This window comes from Leptonotus elevatus, chromosome 4, assembly GCF_054856555.1.
Source record: "Leptonotus elevatus isolate MCC_2025b chromosome 4, RoL_Lele_1.0, whole genome shotgun sequence".
Taxonomy (NCBI): Eukaryota; Metazoa; Chordata; class Actinopteri; order Syngnathiformes; family Syngnathidae; genus Leptonotus; species Leptonotus elevatus.
The window spans coordinates 21102132-21126512 of NC_141242.1; the positions used below are offsets into that span (position 1 = coordinate 21102132).

The 24381-nt window shown below is 38.6% G+C and overlaps 1 protein-coding gene across 1 annotated transcript; it reads right to left on the reverse strand.

Moving 5' to 3' along the window:
- Window positions 1–5981: 5981 nt before the first annotated feature.
- On the reverse strand, window positions 5982–19858 carry det1 (DET1 partner of COP1 E3 ubiquitin ligase). Its single transcript, XM_086073699.1, has 9 exons — window positions 19628–19858; window positions 15870–16208; window positions 14091–14357; window positions 13782–13994; window positions 13409–13632; window positions 8298–8427; window positions 7751–7941; window positions 7473–7664; window positions 5982–6543 (listed from the first exon to the last, which is right to left on the reverse strand). Exons 2-9 carry the CDS (start codon window positions 16116–16118, stop codon window positions 6354–6356), a joined length of 1656 nt encoding a protein of 551 aa, XP_085929825.1. The 5' UTR covers window positions 16119–16208; window positions 19628–19858; the 3' UTR covers window positions 5982–6353.
- Window positions 19859–24381: the final 4523 nt, after the last annotated feature.

A 24381-nucleotide genomic window follows, 5' to 3' on the forward strand; every position in this document is an offset into this window, starting at 1 on the left:
AGGCGCAGCCGAAGCACTGAGGAGGTCCAGTTTGGTCAGCATTACATCTCTGCTTTTTTCAGATGATGTGGTCCTGCGGTTGGGATGAAAATCAGCACCTCTAAATCCAAGGCCATAGTCCTCAGTCGGAAAAGGGTGGCGTGCCCTATCCAGGTCGTCAATGAGATCCTCTCCCAAGTGGAGGAGTTCAAGTATAGAAATTGATTTAATTTCCACTGCATCTTTAAGCCAAGAATGCCATCTAGAGGAGTCAAAAAATATCACAGGTGCTTCATGAAGCTTCATTTTTGGTCAGGCATCCAAACCAGATGCCCGAGCCACCTCAGCTGGCTCCTCTCAACGTAGAGGAGCAGCGGCTCGACTCTGAGTCCTTTCTGGATGATTGAGCTTCTCACTCTATCTATAATGGAGAGCCCGGACAGTGTCAAAATGAAGCTTCATGAAGAACTTGCTATATTTTTTGACTCCTCTAGATGATGCTCTTGGTTTGTTACCGTGCATGACAGTGCGAGTGACAGATTTCACAAATGTTCTATATGTGACACTACGCACATTAATAATCCAGTTTCTGCCATGCTATCGTATTTGCATGAAATAGACCTCAAAACAGGCTAATTTAAGCAGGAAAAAAAAAGAAGCAAAAAAAGAACACGGTATGGAAAGTAACAAAAAACATGGCAGAAATGTAAAGATAACAGGGAACTGTTTTAAAATTGTGTGGGTAAAAATCCTTGATGTCTTCTTTTCAAAAGTAGCTTTTACACATCCATCCATCAATTATCTTAACCGGTTATTCCTCACAGGGGTTGCGGGGGTGCTGGAGCCTATCCCAGCCGTCTTCGGGCAGTAGGCGGGGTACACCTTGAACTGGTTGCCAGCCAATCACAGGGCACACAGAGACAAACAACAACCATCCACACTCACAATCACACCAAGGGACAATTCAGAGTAGTGTTGTTCCGATACCGTTTTTCGGCCCCCGATACCAGCTTTGCAGTATCAGCCGATGCCGATACCATACCGATACCTACGTTTTTTTTTTCTCAACATGAAAAAGCTGTCCTGCCATTGGTTCAGAGCATTCAAGGGCCAATCGGATATCTTGGCTTGGCATGCAGTGAACATGTCACACATCAGTGAATGTCGTGCACGAGCAAGACACAAGATGCTGCATCCAAAGTCCTATATTAGAATCTGAATTAAAAGTATCGGCATGTTACTTGTTAGTACTCACCAATACCACAGTTTTAATGCAGTAGGCCTTTGCCGATACCAGTATCGGTATCGGAACAACACTAATTCAGAGCGCCCAATTAACCAGCCATGCATGTCTTTGGAATGTGGGAGGAGACCGGAGTACCCGGAGAAAACCCGCGCAGGCACGGGGAGAACATGCAAACTCCACCCAGGAAGGCTGAAGCCCGGACTTGTCGACAGTGTTACTCAAAATTGAAAATTATTTGCTTTATTAATGCTTTTTTTGTTGTTGTTGTAAATACTGTATTCATAGGCTACACATTTTGTATTGGATATAATTATATGATACAGATTGATGTACCTAATACTGTGGCCCATGGCTGTAGGTTTAGAAAAAAACACAAATTACAGCCACCATTCTGAGACAGTTAAATCAAAACCTCTTTAATTTAATTTAATTTAATTAAAAATTGTTACAAGAGTTGCACTTTTAAACCATTTTATATGGGTGATAATGGTTAGAAATCTCTCATGGAGATGCCTATAGGTCTTTATGGTTTTGTGTTCCTATGATTCGGAGCTGCACCGCATTCTAACAAACCAAACGGCAGCCGAGAACAAATCTGAAAAAGGAAGGAATCACAGAGGAAAGAAAACACAGCTGCTATCTGTAGATTCATAAAAGAGTAGCTTTTCAGTCATCAAGGGACTTGTCGGCTTCATATACAAAGGGTGTGTGTGTGTGGCATGGGTGAGGTTGCAAAAAGGGGGGGGGGGGTGTAGGGGGATGATTATAAAATCCACCCTGGTAAATCTGCTGTGACCTTTATTTCAGTCACTACCTTGAATCCATATCATTAACTTCTCTTGTGCACCTTTGCACAAATTTCAAGCAAATGTTTGCCTTGCTGTGTTGCTCTCACAGCCTTTCGGTCCTTGACAAGGGAGGCGTGTTAAAAATAGCATCAATAATGGCCAGGTAACACCTGCTGTTCACCGAACATTGATGTGGCTCAACCGGCATATTTATATTTATTAATGTCGGCTTTAAATGCTCCGTTCTAACAAGCTCGTAGACGAACGGGCGTGCATAGCATGTGTTCAAACGTGAAATAGCCATGACCACCTCCTGTCAGGTCACGTCATGCTAATATGCATCAATTTAAAAAGCTAATATGAAGCTACAGGTTAAAGGTCGCAAATTGAAAACTTTGCCATGTTTGTACTGTAATTTTGGGAGAAAGGGCTCAAATGAAAACTCACTCCAATGTACAACAAATTGAATAGGTCAGAATTATTTGAAGGTTACCACTGCTTAATGAGCCTCAATGTGCTTGGAGAAGGGAACCAAGTTGAAACATTTAGGATTGTGGCCTTTTCTGGATTACGTTGCTTGTGCTGTTGCCAAGACGACAGCAATTAGAAAAGACTAGGTTACCAGGCGACCATAGCAACCAACCAAGGTGAAAGCGAAAGCGCTGGCTTTACCTGTTTCTTCGCAGTAGCGCTCCTACAATGGAATTGAGATGGGGTGCTTCACTTGTGTGATGCCTTTCATTTCATGTATGCATTTGTCTTCAATTCCGATAAATGCATCTTAATGGCTTAGACATACCCGTTCAAAATCAAACGTGATTAACTGTATGTGGCAAAACGGCACAAAAGTGAAGACCACAACAAAAGATGTACACGATAAAATTTTCTACGGCAATCTTTCTCCGTGGGCTAAACAAAAGATGATGTGTCCTTCTATATGAGGGGCCCGCTGCGTGCGCTTTCTGTAATTAGATGATTATCACAGCATGTTGTCAAACATCAGTTTACACAAACAAATATGACAATGACATAACACTGTCCTCTAATCATAGAAATAATAGCTTGCGTTCCACATCTTGACCAGATGGAGATAATTGTCATCCTTGTTTCCAGTTGTCTCACCACTGTGAACGTTCCTTTCGTGTAGCCTTAAAAAAAAAACTTCACAGGTTCACCGTGGTGTGTAAGCAGAGGATAGACAAGAGGAACACTTAATCCCTCAGCACCTGCTCCTCATACCACCGTGACCCCTTGCAGCTGCGTGGACATGTGCCTTCGTGTCGGTTTATGACACACGTCTTATGTATTAGCAACTTTGCATTCATGTCAGAGCTGTTGTCAGAGGTTGCCCAGTGGAGGTGTGTCAGAGTGCTTAACGTTGTTTAATATTCAGTGCATTTGTTTGCATGGTGATCCAAGTTCAATTCCGAGGCTGACAATTCCATTTGCTGTTTTAGTAATGCTGTGATCATATACAGTAGGGGAGGTAATTATTTCATCCACTGCGCAAAAAAGTTAGAAATCATCAAAATTTCTCAATAGATGGTAATTATTATAATTTGTTTTGCACTACTCTGCTCATTTTGTCGACGAGGTTCCAGCACTGGTGTCACAAAAAGATCATTTCAAACCTCAAAATCGGAACTCTCATTCTTCTTTGTGGCTTAGATCAGTGGTTCTCAAATGGGAGGCCCTGCCTAAATTAATTGAAAAAGTAGCATCCGTGCAAAAATCCTTTTAACCTGAATGGTTCGACCCAAGCTGTTATGTGCCACCTAGTATCACTTATCAATTAATTTAATGATTTATTTTCTAGAACAGATTTTTACTAGGATCCCAAAGGACACTTAAGTGTTTTTTTTTGTGTGTGTGTGCACAAATTTTTATTTGTAATTATGTAATTAAGTTAATTCTTGCGTCTTCTTTTTTTACGTTATATCTTTTGATTTCCAAATAGCTCAAGAGAGACCACTTTACAAATGAAGTTCCAAAGTTTAATATAAATTAGACAATGATGGCACAGCACTCTATTTGAAGTCGTTTTTTGTTTTTCTCCCCAACCAACATTTTTTGGCTGAAAAACTATTTCACAGGGGGTACATCAATGAAAATAGGTTGAGAACCACTGGCCTACACTCTAAAAAGAGAATTTTTGAACCAATTTATAAGATTACAAATTTAATTGTTGGCCAACTAAAAACAACCACAAAAAAAAGTCGCAATAAACTTAATATATTCACTCTGGAGTCCAAAGTTTAGACTAACTTAATTCAATCGTACCAATTGAAGATTTTTTTTTTTTTAATTGGTCAACAATTCAATTTGTAAACTCAAATTGATTCAACAATTCTCTTTTTAGAGTGTAGATAGATGATCAACAGTTAAGCAAATCTAGAGAGAAAATGTCATGTTTGTGCTCTCAGACTGTATCCTTTGTGATGCAACTACAGCCTATGAGAGGCGACCACAGATTTTAAAAGGTAACAGCGGAAGACACATTCTGTTTGTCGGACCATTCATCTGCTTGCCTCCACAGACCAATGAATGATAGTTAGCAACTTAGCTCCACGTCTCTTGATCCACGATCCCTTCTCGCTGTTTCTGGTCTAGTTTTCGCTGCCTCGTCTAGTCGTGAGTAAGTTTTGCGCAAACCGCTTAGTTAATGACTTACAGTCATTTCTGGACTATAAGCCACTATTTTTTTTCACTTGCATTCGACCCTGCGGCTAATACAAAGGTGCGGCTTATCCATCAGATCACAATGGGGCGCACTATAAAGGAAGCGCAAGAGCGCCAAGCAGAGCAAAACAAAGCCAAAAGCGAGCCCAAATACAGTAGGAAAGACTAAACGAGAGCGAGAAAATTTGCGCCATCATTATGGAAAAAAAAGTAGCGGGAACCCGGTACAGTAACTTTAAAACACCTGCGGCTTACAGTCGGGTAACAAACTCGAGTATTGCCCAAATTTAGCTAGCGCGGCTAATAGTCAGGTGCGCCTTATAGTCCAGAAATTACTGTACTGAGGAGTCATCGCCATTCTAGTGGCAACCGCCATCGTCACCCGACCTGGCTGTGATTATTTTTTTCTTTCCCTCGTTCCCATGTTCAAGGGTTTGTCAAGTGGGATTTGTTTTAAAGGTGAAGTCCACCCACAAAATGTTTTTACAATATGTTCTATGCAGCCCCAGTAAACACAGTATTCTGATTCGTATTTGTGTTTTTATCTATCTCTGGAGGCGGCCATTTTGCCACTTGCTGTCAACTAAATGGGTAAAACGGGTGCTTTCTGCTTCTGAATTAATATTCCACAAACACAAAATCAATCAGAATGTTGTGTTTGGACTAGTGAGGGCACATACAATATAATATTGTAAAGAATATATTTTTTCTTGACTTCCCCTGTAAAGACGTGGACGACATCAAAGTGGCCGTGATGACTAAACTGCAGATGATCCCAAAGAGTCTATCCAGCAGTGCATAAAGACATGCCAGAGAAGGTATAGCCTATCCTTTGTGACACCACTCCGGTAACCTTCTTGTCACTTCATATGCCAGTGCTACTGCTGTGAAAATATATGACTCATTCAAATCCTGTACAATTGACTGCAAGGAGAATAAATGATGCTCACACAGTGCAGAACATTTGCCATTCATCATGAATCATCCCCGGCAAAAATAATGCTGGTTACCCTCAATTCGCACATTTAACAATAGAAAGTCAATGGTAGAAAAAAAATGAGTTCAAACCCAAAAGACCTTCCGTTTTGCAGTACAGCTTTCCCACATATAATTGTCGACCGCAGACAAGCACACACAAAAATACACCCTCTACAACACTGAACCGCACGGAGAGCTTAGTCCAAATGTCAGCAATTACAACAATCGGTTGCCTATCTCTAATTCTGCCGTATATTTTTCCTGCATGTTGAATAATGTTCCTTCTCGGTTTAAATAAGCAAAAGACAATGTAAAAAAAAAAGTGATCATTTTATTCATATAAAATATATACATAGTACATGTTAAATCAGACCAAGTAAAAAGCAACAAAAAAAAGACAGTTTAAAATGTATTTTCCCCACATTAGAAAATGACAGTTGGCTGTGGTGCAATTCCGAGTAAACAAGCCCAGCTACTGCTCCCAAGAACTCGCTGCACAATTCCATCTCCATCTTAAAGTCTCCTTTGGCTGGGAGGAGGCAAATTTGAGTGCAGACTACACAGAAAAGAGCCAACTGCCATCCTAACAAAGAGGCCTTCATACTGATGGTTTTCCCCATCAGGAATAGTACCTTAAAATGGATGTTTAAAATGAGTCTCCATTGAACAGAAATGCAAGCTCCTCACGCATAAACATGCCGCATGTGGAAGTTGACCACATACTCGGCATTGGTGCGCTGGACAGAAATGGCAAAGGGTTCGAAAGGGTGGAAGGTGAAAGCGACCAAGCGCCGCACAGCGTGGTTGACCGGCCGTCCCAGCAGGCCCGCCTGGATCTTAAACTTTAGCAGGCCAGAGTCACGTGCATAGAACCTGATGTGTGTGACAAAAAGAAAATGTTGTCATGCATTTGAAGAACATTTGACCACAATTGCAGTATTTATCTAGATTTTAATTATTTGCAGTACAGTGGCACCTTGATGTATTGTTGATTGTTTTTGCCACACTTTTAGCACCTTCATTCTTAACTCATTCACTCCCTGGCATTTTCACTGAAGCAACTCCCTTCGCTCCTGGCTCATTTGAATAAATTTTGACCGATTTTGCAAGGTCCACAGAATATTGTGTTCTATTTAAAAAAAACAAAAAAAACATGGAACCTACCAAAATAAAGATTAGAGTCTCTTCTTTCACCAGGTTAAAAAGTATATTTGTATATGTTTCTGTTTTGCAGCAATTAGCATAAAATACAATTTCATAATTATTCACAAACCTGTTGAAAACACTATCAAAAAGAGCGTGTTGCAACATGGCAATGGTTGATCTCTTAGTCTGCTACCACCTGCTGTTTTTTTTTGGGGGGGGGGGGGGGGGTAATAACTACCATTGTTTTAAGCGACCTCTTCATGTCAGAAGGTGGAGTAAAGGCTTCACTATGCTATAGCATAAAAAAAAGTATAAATAAGTAATAAATACGTTTTTGGGAGTGAAGGACAAAGTATTAAAAAACGTATTTATACGTTTTGGGTTTGAATGAGTTAACATGGAACGAGGTCTGCTGCTTAGAAATATAATATTATTATGAAATATTATTTCCACCCTTGTGTGCCGTTACAGCCTTGGACTCCTTTTGTAGGACCCATTGTTCGAAAAAAAGAAATTTGGTAAAACACCAAATAACCCAAAAATTTCAAACATAACCACAACAGACTCAGTCGGAGTTAACGGTGAACTGATGGTGGAGTGCATAAAACGACGGAACGTTTGTAACTAAAAACACACACACCCAATGTGATCTCTACCTGATTGGGTGGTCTCCGCAGGTCTTAGGCCTCTCCATCACCGACACCCACTTGTCATCATAGCTGAATAGTGACAGGTCTAGGTAAGGGCTACTGCTATATGACTGCGCACTAATTGGCAGCTGACCCAGCAGCCGGCGCACCGCCTCAGTATGGCCGCCATATTTGGCATTCACAATGGTGTCTTTGAATCTGAGTCACAGACAGAAATGCAAAACAACAATGAGACTCCAAAGTCAGCAGTCAAAGTTCAGCCAAGCAGTTTCCCTTCATTGTACCTTCTTTGGACTTGCCGAGCGTAGTTATTGGAGGAAGCGGAACAGGGGAACTGGACAGCATGGCTGTGCAGCGTAGCGTTTCGGAACAGGTCGCAGAAATTCTCAAACAGCTCCAGCAGCTGATCGGAGGTGTTCTCAAAGACGGCCAGCACCTGCGTCGACACCATGTTGTACACCACAAAGAAAGATGGCTGCCACAGAAAAGGAAGAGAAGAGGGAATTAAATGGGAAATATTTGCTGTAATACTCAGGAGTGAAAAAAACCATACTGTAGTCAGGAATGCCAAGACGTTGCAATATTCTTAAACATTCTTGTGTATGTTTGTAAAAGAATGACAAAATGTATAGAAAGAGGAGTGTAATTAGATTCTTCGGTTGATATCCTGAAAGAGTCACAGGACTGAACCAAGTCTGTAGGCGAGATGGTCCTTGGAGATGAGAAAAATGGAATCCTTTTCATACAGCACAGACAACAAAAGACATGAGGCAATAGGAAAAACCCAACAAAGGGCGCCGTGTGTGTGTGTGTGTGCGCACGTGTGTGTACCTGTGAGGGGTCTGTGACCCTGAGCGTAACCACATCTTCACTTGTGTATTTAATAAAAAGATGATGCTCATCCAGCAGCTGCATCTTCCACATCCTCAGTCTCCTCAGCTGATCGAAAAACTGGAAAAATCTAACGGGAACATTCAAAATCATTTATGAAAAGAGCAGAAATAGTTGCAAGCAAAAGTAAAATTGTGAATATCTGTCAGGAATACTGTACATTAGAAATCACACATAGGAACATTCAGTTTAAAACAAAACTGAATTATTTCTCAAATAGAATTTAGTTAAATTAAATCACAGATTGGAGTCAATGCTAGACGGAAAACTGTCACAGTTTAGCTTTTTCTACATAAACTAATCACTGAGTGGCAGTGATGTAAAGAAATTTGAAGTTCCTGTCGGTAAAGCAATGTATACTCTCTCGTTCACAACTTAAGAGTTTGCATCAAGATAGTTAATAAGATAGCAATGGCATAACATGACAGCATCATATGAAACACCACCAAATTATTTGGTGGGCAAAAGTGTTAGAACAGCTAGTCTATAATGAGAAGAACAAGACATAAGAAGTGACGGTCTGTAGTGTTTAGTGCCATCTGGTGTGAATTAATTAGAATGCAACGATTTTGAAGCAGGCGCACTACGGTGCCTCAGAGAAACCACACTTTGCAAGCCTGCCACCAATTGTTATTTGGAGCGAGTGAGCAGCCTGGCGAGCAGGAGCTAGCTAGCAAGAGTGGCTAGCAAGAACTCGCTACAACAGCTAACAAAAACGGCTAGCAAAAGTTAGCTGAAGCAGCTAACGAGTGTATACCAAAGAAGCTAGCGCGAGCAAAGCAGAGAGAAGACAAGCCTCGGAAGCCCAAATCACGGGTTCTCAGCGATGTCCACCTGCAAGCTCCAACTGTGGAAGGTATGCGGCGGTTTGACACTAGCTGCAAGCACCACCAGAGGCTAACTACGTTCGCGGAGTTCTTCTCCTTTGGGTATCCGTTGCTGAAAGATGCGTCGGAAAAAAACAAAATGTATGCTCTTGTGATAGAACATATTTTTTTGGGGCATATTATTAAAATGAATAGTGGGCTTAAAAAATAATGAATTCATTAGTTCACCACTAGATGGCACTAAATGCTACACGCTGTCTGGCCGAGTGTTGAGAAAATATTTTCCGCTTGTCCAACACTTGTTTTTTGTCATTGCTGAACTCACCGGTGCTTTCTTTCATTTTAAGAATGCTCTAAATAGTTGTGTTAGCCAAACCACACCTCCCTAATCTCTCTGAGTTTGTTTTAATTATTCATCTTAATGATGGCTTGATTCACTGATAGCTTGGCATTGGATCTCATTTTGAGAGTTGAGGGCAACAGATTCCAAATGCAAATAGAACACTTGAAATCAACTCTAGACCTTTCATCCGCTCCTTGTAAATGGGATAATGAGGGAATAACACACGCCTGGCTATGGAACTGCTGAGCAGCCAATTGCCTAAAAAGTGAAAGGCGCATACACAACCTGTTGTAATTCCTGCACTGTTCAGTTCACCTGATTTGGATGTAAACACCCTCAAGTTAAAAAGCTAAAGGTCTGCACCTTTCATTTCAAATCCATTGTGCTGGTGTTGAAATGTCCAATTTGTCAGTTTTCCCCCTCACAAAGGTTTTCGGGTTGGCTACACCACTTGCTGGTTATTAATGTAGTCTTCACATTCAAAAACCAAAATCTGAAACCAAGACTTTCAAGCACTTTTCGTTGTTTTTGAATTGTAATGAAAAATTACTACAGAAAAAAAGACAGACTTTGCCACCAAAACTACTGTCAAATCTCATGTTGCAATACTATTGCCCAATTGAACAATGGGTGGGTTCAAACAAAATTAATTGGGTGTTCAACCCAGATTCAAATCATAAATTTGGAATTGTTTTTTTTGTCGCAATCAAAATGTTGTCAGTTTACAGCAAAATAAAATAATTGGCCTCACTATTCAAATATTTTCACAAGCTAGCTGCCGGGGCACACGCCCCTGATGCCCAAAGTGCCCCTTTATCCATTTATTTATTTAATATTAAAAATAATAATAATAATAATTTGGTTTATGAAAGTAGTTTTGTTGCCGTTCAAAACAAAAATTCAGCAACACCATTTACGTAAAAAACAAATTATTATTGTTATTATATTTTTACATAAAACAAATTATTATTATTACGTTATCCTTGGATGACATCATACTACAAGACGCGCTCTCATTCTGCCAGGTCGCTCACACCTGCGGACAGTAAGTTGGTCGCTCCGTTTGTATCGTCTCACTCACAGTAAACAAAAGCCAAGGTCATAGAATGCAGAAAACTCAAGCAAAACCAATGCGCCTTTATTTGATAGATCTTGTAGACATGATCACAGAGCATACTGTGTGCTAGCCTAGCTTCAATTGAAATGTGAAACAAGTTGTAATGAGCCTAGAAACTATGATAAAGTCTGAAATTTGGCCGCAGTTGGGGAAGACGTTTCAGTTTCATAAAGACCACGATCCTTCCCATCCACTTTCACCACGGCAAAAATCCCCGCCGGTAAAACTAACGTTCCTCTTCCATTGGGATGGGGCATGGAGCTTGTGTAGTGTGTACAGCTTATGCTCTAACAACTGATGCGTTTAAGGTATACAAAATATGTCGACATTTGTAATTCTCACCTACAATTTTAATAAACTCTTCCTGAGGACTCCAACTTGTAGCATGTACGCAATGATAGCTGAATTGAAATATACAAGTGTAAATTGCTACATGATCTTTGTTTTTATTTTAGCTAACAGCTCCTTTTTGAGGGTTTGCGGTCAGAGTAAGGTCCTAATAAGGAATAGGTAGCAGTGTGTTCAGAAATTAGGGGGACAATGAAGAATTAAAAAGAAAAATAAGAAAACAACAACAACAACAACAACAATCACAGTGTTTTATCAAAAACAAACAATGAATGTACTTGTAGCTTTCTGAGATGTGGCAGTTAATTGTTGGGTACGGTCCCAATAATAACATATTAACATCTACACCTGCAGAAAAATAATAAAAGGCATTTGCTCTTTCCTGAATCAAGCTCAATGTAAAGTAAGACATTTGTAATCTACTTGCACTATAGGAAAATCCAAATTGTGTTATTTAAAATTTTAATTTCATGTACATTTTACATAAATGATTCTTCATACACACATTGAATTTTTTTTTTAATATTGATTGCTTTTGGCATTGCAGACAAATGGCAGTTTCATTATGTGTGATTTATTATTATTTCAATTAAGAATTGTACAATGGATAACCCCCCCCCTCCCCCTCCACACACACACACACACACATATCTTCATACACACGATATCAATTTCCTGAGCTATTCATCACTTTAAGCAATACCCCCCTACCCCTCCACACATGGCAGCTCGGTGGTGACATGGGTTCGAACACCAAGAGGTGGGATAGTGCAGGCACGTTATCATGTGCCCCTTTTTTTTGCTTTGAGCACCTGCCCCTCCAAAATGTCAATGCACGCCCCTGTGGCTCATGGTGGACTAATGGTGCCGCAACCCAAAAAGGATCACTGTAGACCAGCAACCAATAATATTTACCAGGTTTGATTAATGGACATAATATATTGTACATAGTATATAAAGGGTCAACAATTTTTTTCAGTGAGCTGCATTTTTGCAATACGCACACCAAAAGTTGGGACGTGGCATGCTGCAACTTGATGAAACTAAATAAATAAATCAAATTGCCAGCTATACAAAAGGTATATACATTGGCATCTGTCTATTATTGATACTGCTAATCTTCACAGGTCACAGGTGTGCTAGAGGTTATGCCAGCTGACTTTGGGCGAGAGCCGTAGTACATCTTGGCATGGTTGCCAACCAATTGCAAGGAGGGGACATGCTAAATCTACACAGGAAGGCCGGAGTCTGGAGACAAACTTCTTAACTGTGAGAAGCACATGTGTTAAGCAGTCGTCAACTGAGCCGGAAAAACTATTTATATCATCAGCATTATTATATAAATGAGTCATACCTGTCTTAATCCAGGTCAAATCTTGACATTTGAAAAAGGAGGCAGCAAAGCAGAATAAAACATTGCCTTATTCTGTCAATGGAGTGCTGTGTAACTTCAAGGTTCTGCTAATCTGCTGGTATGTTCTCTCAAAAGGTGTTATCTTAAATGAGTTCACTGGATAAATTAATATCGCTTCCATTTTCCAATCATCTCAACGGCCAAAAGTCCTAGATGAGAGTTGTTTACATTAGACAGCCCTAACACAACAGAGCCTATCTATGCCGCATCCGCCGGTCGCTGACGGTCAACATGGGGGCGGTAATAGTATTATTAAGATACTACTGCAATGCACTTTGTTAGGCTCAGACATACATCACTTGCTCCAATGCAACTAGTTCAGAATGATGCATGTCACTGATTTTAAAGTCATTGCACTGGCTTCCAGTTTGGTTTCATTTATTTATTCATATTTTCAAATCAAACAAAAAACATACAGGGGATCACAGTTTTTCCAAAACTGTAGAACAAGATGCCTCTGCATCTTAGACAGGCCCATTTATTTCCTGTTTTAAAATCCTCCCTTATCAGCTTGAGATGATTTTCATTTTTATGTTTTTTTCACAATTTTTTTAAATTGGTGTTTTACTTCCGGTATATCAGTTTTATATTGTATATCCCTGTTGTTGTACCTAATTTCATGTATTGATGGGGACAGTCAGATCCTGGAACGGATTAAATAAACGTTCTTATTATTTCCTATGGTTTTTCAAAATACGAACAAAGCGGAGGTTGACCTATGTCATGGAAAAGACTGTGGTGAAAGTAGTCCCACTGCATCTTAAATCGGATATCCTTTAAGATCAGTATGGTCCCGACTGAAATGACGCAATTAACTTGAAGCAGCTTTGAAGTGCTTGTTTAAAAATGTGGCTACTGAAAGCCAGAAAACAAACCTGCGTATTTGCCCAACAAATCTAAGACACAAAACACGAATTTGAGGGAAAATCTGCTGAAAATTGGGACAGATGCAAGAGCAAAAAAGAAAGCAATACAGGTGTACAAAAAAGTTGGACAGTGTACCTTCTCTTAGCAGTAGCGCTGCCATCCTGTTCAGCCCTTCTCCACAGGTAGACCAGCAGTCTGTGCTTAAGAGAGTTGATCGTTTTGTCCGTGTAGAGACGCGGGAAGCCCGGCTGGCTCTCAGCCTGAGCCTCTGTGTAAACAGCCGAAAGAGTCAGGAGGTCATCCTCATAACAGAACCGTCCTATGGTCCTGACATCCAGAAACGTTCCCTCTGGAGTCACCTGCAAAGAAGAGGCCATGATTAGAGGATGCGCCCAGATTCTTTCCCATTGCCTAATTGCACTTGCAATTAATAGCTTTGAGTACTGTAGTATCAGTAATTTACTACGCTAGGTGCGTCATGACCAAAAAAAATAAATAATCAGACCACCTGAAAGACATGTATGGTCTGCTGCTGCACCGACAGCACCGCCAGGATGTTTCTGTAGAGGTAGAGGCCCTGATTGTGGGACAGGATGATCTTGTCAAATTTAAAGGACCTGGTGTCACACAGTTTGCCCGTATGGAGGTCGATGATGTGGAGGGAATAGTCCTCTAAGGGGGATCGAGGGTTGGGAGTCACAGATTCGTTGTTGCGATAAACCTGTTTGTAGATCACAGCACATATCAACCAAAAAAACACTGTATGAACTATGAAGGGATTTTTCTTAATTTATTTTTTTCGATTTTGATGCTGTACCTCAAAGAAATATGGTTGCGGCTCCTCAGGGACATACACAGCTGAGCCAACAATGACATAGCGGCAATCGTCGGTGAAGAGGCTACACTCGCGGTTGAGGTGTTCTCCATTCGAGGCCACATTCGTGACGTGGAGCAAGGAGAAAAAACGCTCAAATAGGCGGCCTCGGATGTTGAGGGAGCGCTGGTCGTTGGCCGTTAAAAGAGTCTCACCCTCCTGGCCTCTCAGAAGGTCCTGGGCAGCTTGGCAGCCTTGATATTCATAAATCTGTAAGGGGAATGCTGTATAAATTATCAATGGATAAATGAAAAGTTCTTGTTGAAAAATGGTTGTTGATAGCTTCTGGTACAGTTGACATGAAAAATATTGTCAACTTTGTTAAAATGTCAGGTTAATGTGATGTAATAAATGAGACCTAGACAAATCATATCAAAACCTCTCCCCCTTTTCGGGTGACGTGAAAAAGCATTTGCCCGACCTGTCTTCAAAATCTCTTTTTTTTTTGTGTCCCAACTTTATCGTTTAAGATTAACAATTGCAAATATCAAAGAATAACCAAGTAAACATGCAGTTTTTAAATGGTGATTTTTATCTGTTAAGGCAAAAAAAATAATTCAAAACTACCCGGCTCCGTGTGATAAACCACATTTTTTGGAAAGCCGCGTTCATTTATACTGATCACACCCAGACCTAATCAAGAACTCACTCAAATAGAACCCATCGGACAAAAGGAAGTCAGTCAAAAGATCTCAAAAAGCTACAAAGAAAATGCCATGATCCCAAAAAAATTCAAGAACAGATTAGAAATAAAAGTAACTGACAAGCAATTTCTAACGCTTTAGGACTCCATCAGACCATGGTGAGAGCCATTATCCAAAAATGTTTACGTTAACTTTCCCAGGAGTGGCCGGCCTACAAAAAGTACCTTTTTGGAAGGTATGTGACTTGTTACATCTAGCGTAAATGCAATACAGCATTTCAGAAAAAGAACATAATACCAACCGTCAAACACGGTAATGGTAGGGTCTGGGGCTGCTTTGCTACTTCAGGACCTGGATGACTTGCCGTAATTGATGGAACCATGAATTCTGCTCTTAACCGGAAAATCCTGAGGGAGAATGTTTGGTCATCAATTTGTGGCCTCAAGCTGAAGCGTATTTAGGTTCTGCATCACAACAATGATTGAAAACACCAGCAAGTGAACGGCTTTAAAAAAAGAAAAAAGAAGAACGTTTTGGAGTGACCGAGTCAAAGGTCCAGACTTGAATGTGACTGAAATGCTGTCGCATACATAATCTTTAAAAGGCTGATGCTACCTGAAACCCCTCCAGTGTTTTTTTTAATTAAAGCAATCCTGCAAGGGAGAGGAGGTCAAAATAACACCACAGAGATGTGACAGACTCATTGCCAGTTGTTACAGAAAATTATTGATTACGGTTGTTGCGGCTGAGTGGCTCAACCACTTTTTAGGTTTAGGGGGCAATCACTTTTTCACACAGCCATGTAGGTTTGGATTTTTTTTTCTCCCCTTGAATTAAAAAAAAATAATTTAAAAACTGCATTTTGTATTTACTTGTGTTGTCTTTGATATCATATGATATAAGTGTCACAATCTAAAATAACAAAATAGTTCCGTTAAATTAACAGTTTTAAATTGATCTCTTATCAGCCCGAAAAGGATATTCGTCAAAATGCCGAATATGGCCATTTCTAATTCCTTCCCTGTGGTGTGTAAAAGACACATTTATCTTCTACTGTAACGCATAAATCTCATTTCACCTCTAGAGATGTCTGGTCGGATGAGAATGCGATGAAGCAGCGTCCATCAGGCGAGAACTTCCTCAGGAAGCAAGGAGGCTTTTCCACATTGACCACCGTAAAGTTGGGAAACAGGTTCTGGTGGAAGCAGCGTACTCTGTACCAGTGAGCACCAGGCCGGCCCGAGCAGATCCTACGCTTCTCAAGACGATGGACCACATTTTGATTCTGGATCCTCCTGGGCTTAAGGGTGGGCATGTCTCCATCCATCACTCACCAGGGTGGACTCAAAGTTCTACTTATTAGGTTGATGCTGAGGACAGCCAGCGATGCTGAACAACTACATAATTGCCCAGCTACCTATTTATATAGGAATGGAGGAAAAGAAGAGATGTTATCACATGCTGCTTTTAAACCACAACTGAAAAAGTCAATCACAGACCATGATTAAATAGAACAGTTATCTCTGAGCACATTTCAGGCTCTGCTCATTAACCACTGCTCAAAGTAGTAATAGCACATTTTACATTGGGTACCAGAGCGTCATAGCAATATGTGTATAATGAAGCCATTCGTGTCATGTTCCGAATTTAGATCTGAATTTTGAGGACATTTTATGTTAATTTGTGGGATTTCGTTTTTGGACATTTTATAGTTACTTTTGAACACTTTCTTTTCTGCCCTTTTTATTTTATTTTATTATTTTTATATCCTTTTTATTTGGCATTTTTGGCAACTTTTTGGACACTTTTAGATATTTTTTAAAACTTCTTCGTCTATATTCTCTCCTCTATTTTTTGAATATTTAAGTGTCTAAGTGTATCCAATGAGGTGGCCACATAAGCCAAAATAGTATTCATTGTTTCCTTCTTATTTTTCTTATTCCTCCATTTTTCATCCTTCAGCTACTTCTACATTTTTTGACCAATTCAAACCATTCCAACTTCAACATGTTACACGCTCATTGTATGTCATTCAATATCATTTCACAAATCCACACCACTCCACAATTTTTCATTACGCCTTCCAGCCTTCACACACGTTTTCTCCAGAAATTGCATTCACTAGTTTACTTGCTTACTGCCTATTACAATTCCATTTCAATCAAAATGCCTACAAATACATGTATGATTTTATTCCTTTAAATGAGACAAATAATTGAAATTACATTAATTTTTTAAAATCATTTTTATACAAATACTTTGGTTACTGGGGTGAGTCACCCACCCGTCAACTGTGAAATTAATCAATGAAGTAAATATTTTGTTATATTCAAGTTTCAGGAAATGTGTCGGTAAGCGAACCATGCAATACAGTAAGGTTTGTCCGCGGCACACCCCTTCCAACTCCCAGAGTTTGTGCCTGCATACAAAGCAATCCTATAAGATCACAGCGTTGTCCTAGATTGCATGTAATTTTTTTCAGCACGCTTCTTCCAACTGCAGTCATCTGATTGCAGTGAGCTAAACTGAGCCTACAAAATGCTCGTTTTGTTCAATATGCAAAATGGACCAGTGGAGATGAAGAAACATGGCAAGCACAATTGATGACCCTAAAATTGCAGCCCCTCCAAACGTATTTATGTCAGCGTTAAAGGCGCTGTTGAGAACAGATGAAAATGACCAGAAAAGCTGGTCATCTGCCAATCCTTGATAACTGGGAACTGATTAAAATTATGGAAAAATGATATAGTAACTAAACAACATAACTTTATTTATACAAAACTATACATTGTTTTATATTTACACATGACTGATCGAACACCAACAAATCGACTTAATGTACAGTGCATAGTACTCAAAGGCAAGTCGTGTTCATAGATCATCGTAGGGGTGTTAGAAAAAATCGATTCGGCAATATATCGCGCTATTACAGTGCGCAATTTTCGAATCGATTCGATATGCGGCCGAATCGATTTTTTTTTTTACATCAATTTTTTATGGGAATATTCAACAAAACGTCTTACTTAGGGTTAGGATTCACACATTAAGCATGGAAGAATGTTATATTAATGGAACATAATCGAATATTAAGCCTTAATATTTTATTTCAGTGCTGTTCAAACATGAAACAGACTACAACCAGTTTGTTAAATGCAATGGCTCAGTTATAAGTCTGAATTTTCAGATAAATAAATACATTTTCATACAAATCTTACAGTGTACATGTACAAGTTTACTGATGAGTATTTTCTAAATTTGAGTAAAAAAAAAAACTGCAATAATCAATTTATAGATTTGTACCGGGATTAATCAGTGTCGAATCGAATCGTGACCTATGAATCGTGATACGAATTGAATCGCCACGTACTAGGCAATTCATATCCCTAGATCATCGTATAGCAATTCTTGGCACACAGATTTTCCTGTAAAAAGGGTTCTGAATTGCCTAATAAGAAAGTGGAAAAAGGCTCACAGAACACTGGAATAAAATAATTGCTAATGGCTCCATGCGCAATTATCTTTAACTGAAGAATGTAGCGTTAATGTTTTAACCGCATGCATTGAAGACCTGAATGGAAGAAAGCATGTGAAATTATCCACTTCAGTGATCAAAGACATTCTCCTTTTTCCATCTCATCGTTAAATTAGACAAATGGAGGCCCGTCAATTGCGCAAAAGGTGCAGGAAGAAAAACACATTTTTCTTGCATTCAACAAAGCTTTTAGCTACCTGTTATGAATTTAACTGACAGGAGTGTGCCTCTGAATGCGTTGACCTAGTGCTGTATGTATGGCATGATTTTTTTTTTATATCCCGATACAGGTAATTCTATATCCCGATAATGACATATCCTGATATTGCATTTTGTAGGGGTGTGAATTGCCTAGTACCTGGTGATTCAATTTTTATCACGATTCATAGGTCACGATTCGATTCGATACTGATTAATCCGGATACAAATCTATAAATTGATTATTGCGATCTTTTTAAAACTCAAATTTAGAAAATACTAATCAGTAAACTTGTACATGTACATTGTAAGATTTGTATGAAAATTTATTTATTTATCTGAAAATTCAGGCTTATAACTGAGCCACTGCATTTAACAAACTGGCTGTAGTCTTTTTCATGTTTGAACAGCACTGAAATAAAAATATTAAGGCTTAATGTTCCATTAATATAACATTCTTCCATGCTTAATGTGTGAATCCTAACCCTAAGTAAGACGTTTTGTTGAATATTCCCATAAAAAAAATTATGTTTAAAAATTGATTCGGCCGCATATCGAATCGATTCGAGAATTGCGCGCTGTAATATCGCGATTAATTGCCAAATTGATTTTTTCTAACACCCCTATAATTTATTAAACCACTCCTGAAATCCTTTTGAGCAAAAAATACAGGACAGCTCAATAAAACAATATTCACAGGTAAAGTTCTGCAATAATAACCATTTAAATCCCCCATAATAATGAATTCCTTTATCATTTCAAATACATGAGAAGAGGATCAATAGCCTACTAGATCGATAATCTACCACACCATGCCCCTACATACACAGCACATAAGTGATGTGGATGTTTAGTCTATAAGACAATATACGAGGTAAAGGAAATATTAGTGGTTTATTTAACGTTTAATGATGTTCTCAATAATACACTTATGGTTAACTGAAATACAGCCGGAAAATGAAATAATTTAACACAACTTGTCCTGTCTGTGCATCATTAATGCTTTACTCTCACCGTGAGACAGAAACCGGCTGAACACGAACGACTAATTCATCTACCTCAGAACAACAAAGAATGCAGGTAAAGCTGCTACAGCGCTTACTTACCAGCGCTTACTGTTGTCATCTTCTGCAGATCTGTCAAGTTGGGAAGTTGTTACGAGTACGACGCGAGTAGCAAAGTTTGGCTCACCAACCAAACACCTTACAACGTGCCACCATGGAAACTCGACATGTAAGTGCTACAAGTTGAACGGAATCAAACACATAAGTCTCACGTTAGAGCGCATTCTTGAATGCAGGTTTTTGTGTCGTAGCTAGGGAAACGCTGCTGTTTGTTGTGGTGGAAAGAAGAAGAGGAACTGCTTGACGTAGAAGAAGAAACTGGTGGCATTCGATCTTTTTATACAGCGCCATAATTTTCTTATGAGGTCCAAACAGGTATTGCAGACAATCCATCCATCAATTTCACCCACCCATTCATTTACGTGTCACTTCATTTAAACTGCATGTATGATAAAAATGATTATCTTTAATAATAAAACAATAATCAAATTAAAAACTGACAATAAATTATTTACATTTGGGGGGTTTTCATGTTGGACTAATCAAATATTTTACACAAATAAGTGAAAATACTGTGTTCAATGTAAAATATAAAATTAACGACGGTATTATTAATTGTTTTATATGTGACAATAAATCAAGTAACCAATTATGTTCATGATGTAAATTCTTAATCAACAAATACATTTTAATTCTTTTAAAGGCAAATGGCTAAATGAGTGCAACAAATATTACCCAATCTTCCTGATCATACTTGGTTGATTTTGATACTGCCTTTTATTTAAAGACCCTCACACAGAATTAAAATCTTAAGGTGATAGTTTTTTGTTTTTTTTTTGCATTACATTGCCCCTAAAGTAAGAAACTATTCTAGAGAAAAATCCGCTGCCCATAGTCAGAAAGCTTGGCCTCAGTCACAGGTTATGTATCTTGCAACAGGATATTGGCCCAAAACTAAAAACACATTTGTAACTGTCTCTTCACATCATTTTGATAAAAGTTGATCTTGGTTTTATCTGTTCAATTGATTACAGAACAGGGAAGGATTTTTTTATCCCTTTTCTTGAATGTTACCTGTGGTGTGAACAATGTTCTAAACAACAATATGACACACCACCGTCTCCACAATGTTTTTGATTTAAAGGATTCAGCCATAACCGACTTGCCTTACAGTGAGTTACTGTCAAATGCAGCTATTTCATATGCACTCTCAAGTTACTATAGATGAAGAATGGCATGACTACCCACAGAATAATGTGATTTACTTTGGTCTTGAAGATTGCTAATGGTGCTTAGAGCAATTATCCTTGATCAAAGGGCCTCTTTTATATGTTTCAATTTTCCACGTAATTTTCATTTGACATAATAGCCTACATATAGTGCGGATGGAGGACAAGTGTGAAAAGAAACATGAAGATGTGAATGGGGCGGGGGCGGGGGTTAAATGTCTCTTGCATAAAATGTGCGTACAATTTTGCAGTTGTGTCTCAAAATTGCATGTTCGGTTGGAATAATGAGCACAAAGAGAGTAATTCAAAAGAGAAACTAACTGCTAACCTTTGGCTGCTTCTCTGTTAATTTCACTGACTGTAGAGATGCTTCGCTTCAAAATCGGAATCATCTTTATTGGTAGTATGTAAAAACAAGCAAAGATAAGTAATTTTAATACAATACAATGACAGTTGTATGATGCAGACAAGCGTGTTGAACACAGAGCTGAAGTCCACAAACAGGATCCTGGCGTAAATACCCGGCTCCAGTTTGGGCCAGGACGAGGCGGACTTCTGGGTTGAAGGCTGAATCTGTGTGTTGCTATTAACTTTTTTACAGTTGTAATTATTATTGCTAAACTTTTTCACATCTCTATCCAGCTCAGAAATATAATTTGTCTCGTAAAATTGCAGGACTTTCTGGCGTATGTGCATGCAAAGTGGATAGTTTAGTCTTGAAAACTCACCTGTAAATGCTGGAATTAAGCACAATGATTATAATTGCTATTGTTGCCATCATCTGTTTAAACTGGTGTTTCAAGAAGAGCAATTACATTAGGGCACTGGATGAAAAATATAGAACAAATTTACAGGCTAGAACTACAATATAAAAGCACTTTATAAAAGGTTATTCAATGCATTGGAGCAAATGGAAGTACAGTATTTTGTTTTACCACTTCCTGCATCTTTTTTTTTTTATTCACCATGGAATGTAGTTGTTTCTGACATTTCACAGAAGCTTTTAACTTTTCTATAATGTCTAATTTCAGAGCACAGTAGGACATTTTAGCAATCATTTTCCCTCCTGGGAGATTATGGTGATCATAAATGCATTACGCAAGGCTAGTTTGCGGCCGTCCTAAAGTGTGCACTGCTGGGCTGTGATGACGACAGGGAGAAAAAGGCTGCACTTTCTGTCTGCTGGGTGCTTTTTTTTCCTTTTTTTTTTTAAAAAAAATAAGCTCCTGCAATGAAAAATGCCTCAAATGTCATTCGCAGTCTCAACGGAATGCTTATGTTTGAATGCATAATAGGGCAGGAAGCAGAAGTTGTATTGTAGTTGACTGACTTTTGTCAAGTTTGATAGACAGAGATGGGTACAGGTGGTTGGGGGTCTGTGGGCTGCGTTGGATGGAAATTGATATACAATAACAAACTGGCTGTATCTAGTCATCCATTTAATATTTTTAATGTTTGTTGGATGATTTCTCGGATGAAGTTTCTTTCATTCGATGCATGAGTTTGTGTTGAGTTGTGGTTCACACATGAATATATATACAGCACATATAGAAATAGTACACAGAACAACCGGGTTTAAGACTTCTCAACAGGAATTCAAGACACAAATCAATCTCTGAAAATATCAAAACGATCACACCAATATTTTGCATTTTATTGGCATTACATGAATGAATGTGAATGAGTGATGTCGTATTCCTCCACTTTCACTATACACGCATAAATGAGAAGTCAACCCCCCAATTTTTTTTTACAATAATAATTTTTATGTAGCCCCAATAGTCTAAACATGATATTCTGATTAACATTACGTTTGTGGAATATGAATAAATCAACTAAATCCACTTGTTTTTATCCATCTCAGGGGGCAGCCATTTTGCCACTTGCTGTTGACTTAAAATCACATCACAGGTGCTCATCAGGTAACGACCAATCACGACTCAGCTTCAGAAAGCACGTCAACCGTGATTGGCCAGTACCTGAGCAACTGTGATGTCAATTTCATATAGCTCAGTTTTGCTCCTCGTATGTTATATGTTGTTTCTCATTAGTTTTTTGTCTAATACACTTTTTAATAATACTTTTGATTTACATTTCAACCATTTTTTAAACTATTGAATTTTAAACATGTGATTGGGTTAATTGTACAGCATCTACCTGTCGATACTTTAATTAACATCAGTTTTTCACAACAGGAATGGTACCGTGACATAATTGTGATTTTTCAACTTCTGGTACTTCTGTCTATAGCTGTTTTTGGCAATTTTCTAAATTATGTGGAAAGTATTTTGATTGGTAATTTGTTTTTTCTTAAAAAAAAAAAACAATTGTGTGAAATTTTGATTGTTTGGCTCTTAAGTGTACATAGAAGTGGCTGCCATCAATTTACAGTGAATGGATCTCTGGGTCTCTTTGTCTCATTTGCATATTTCGGTTGCTGTATATATTACCATGTGTTCTTTGTTTCTTTTGAAATACTTGTTAGCAGTTGGTTAACCTTTTAGTAAACTGTTGGAATGGTAATTGTGGATGACCTCACTGAAGCATCTTCTGAGGAGTTGCTTGACCAGCTCTCTAAAGGCCTGGGTGTTAAAGCTCGCTCTTTTGTACAACATTGAGGTCAGCAGTGGGATTAAACGCTTGAAAAAAGAGGTTGAAAAAATAACCTTTAAGGTTGCTCCTGGCCATGAAGTCACAATAACGCCTGATGGATCTGCCGCTCAGTCCGTTTAGCAAGCCAGTCTAGCTCCAATTTCAGGTGCTGCTTTGGAGTTAAGGCTTTGCAACAAATGCAACTTAAGGAGAAACAAAGTCACACTGCAGAAAGGACGGTAGAAAATTCATGAAAAAAATAGGGTCAAAGAAGAAAATTATTACTTCAAATAAGCGAAATTATCTGCCAACAGAACAAGAAAATTGTACTTAAAGTTACCTGTAAGATTTTGAAAAATAAGAAAATAATACTAGGCCCATATCAACCAAAGCGGACTCGAAAATAGTCTTTTTAGACTAAAAACAAGTGATATTGATTTTTTTCAAGATGTAATATATAGAACTATTTTCTTAAAATATACACGTATTCATTTACATAAGGCCAATTTAGCCTGAGTCTATTTATTGTCTTAGCTTAGAAAATGTAACGAAATGCCCCATGAACTGATGAATTTCACAAGGAAAAAAATGCTATATTACACTTTTGTCTAATTGTTTTCATACTTGCATTTTTCCCCATTTATCTTATTACTAGATTATGCAAAATCTTAAAACAAGAAAATTCAACTTGTGAAACCCCAGTTCAGAGCCTTTGATGTTGGTTAGTCATCTTAAAGTATAGAAAATGTATGTTTTAAGCCTCACAATACTTAAAACTGGCTGTTAACACAATGCCAAGACTGCTTGATCAAATAAGATAATGAAGTAATACGTATCTTAAAACAAGCAGAATGATCTTGTCTGACAATCTTATTTGAAATAAAAAATAACTTGTCAGAGCAAAACGAGCAAATTTAGGTTACATTTAAGAAATTATATCTTACTTAAGAGTTCAGTCTTTGCAGTGCACGAGTA

Excerpts from the sequence above, each read along its gene's own strand:
- det1 (XM_086073699.1), bottom strand. The coding sequence starts at position 16,118 with ATGGATGGAGACATGCCCACCCTTAAGCCCAGGAGGATCCAGAATCAA. Across the intron at positions 8,428-13,408 it reads AGCGCTACTGCTAAGAGAAG|ATTTTTCCAGTTTTTCGATC; the intron begins GTACACTGTCCA and ends TGTTCCCGTTAG. Across the intron at positions 7,942-8,297 it reads GGGTCACAGACCCCTCACAG|CCATCTTTCTTTGTGGTGTA; the intron begins GTACACACACGT and ends TTTCTGTGGCAG.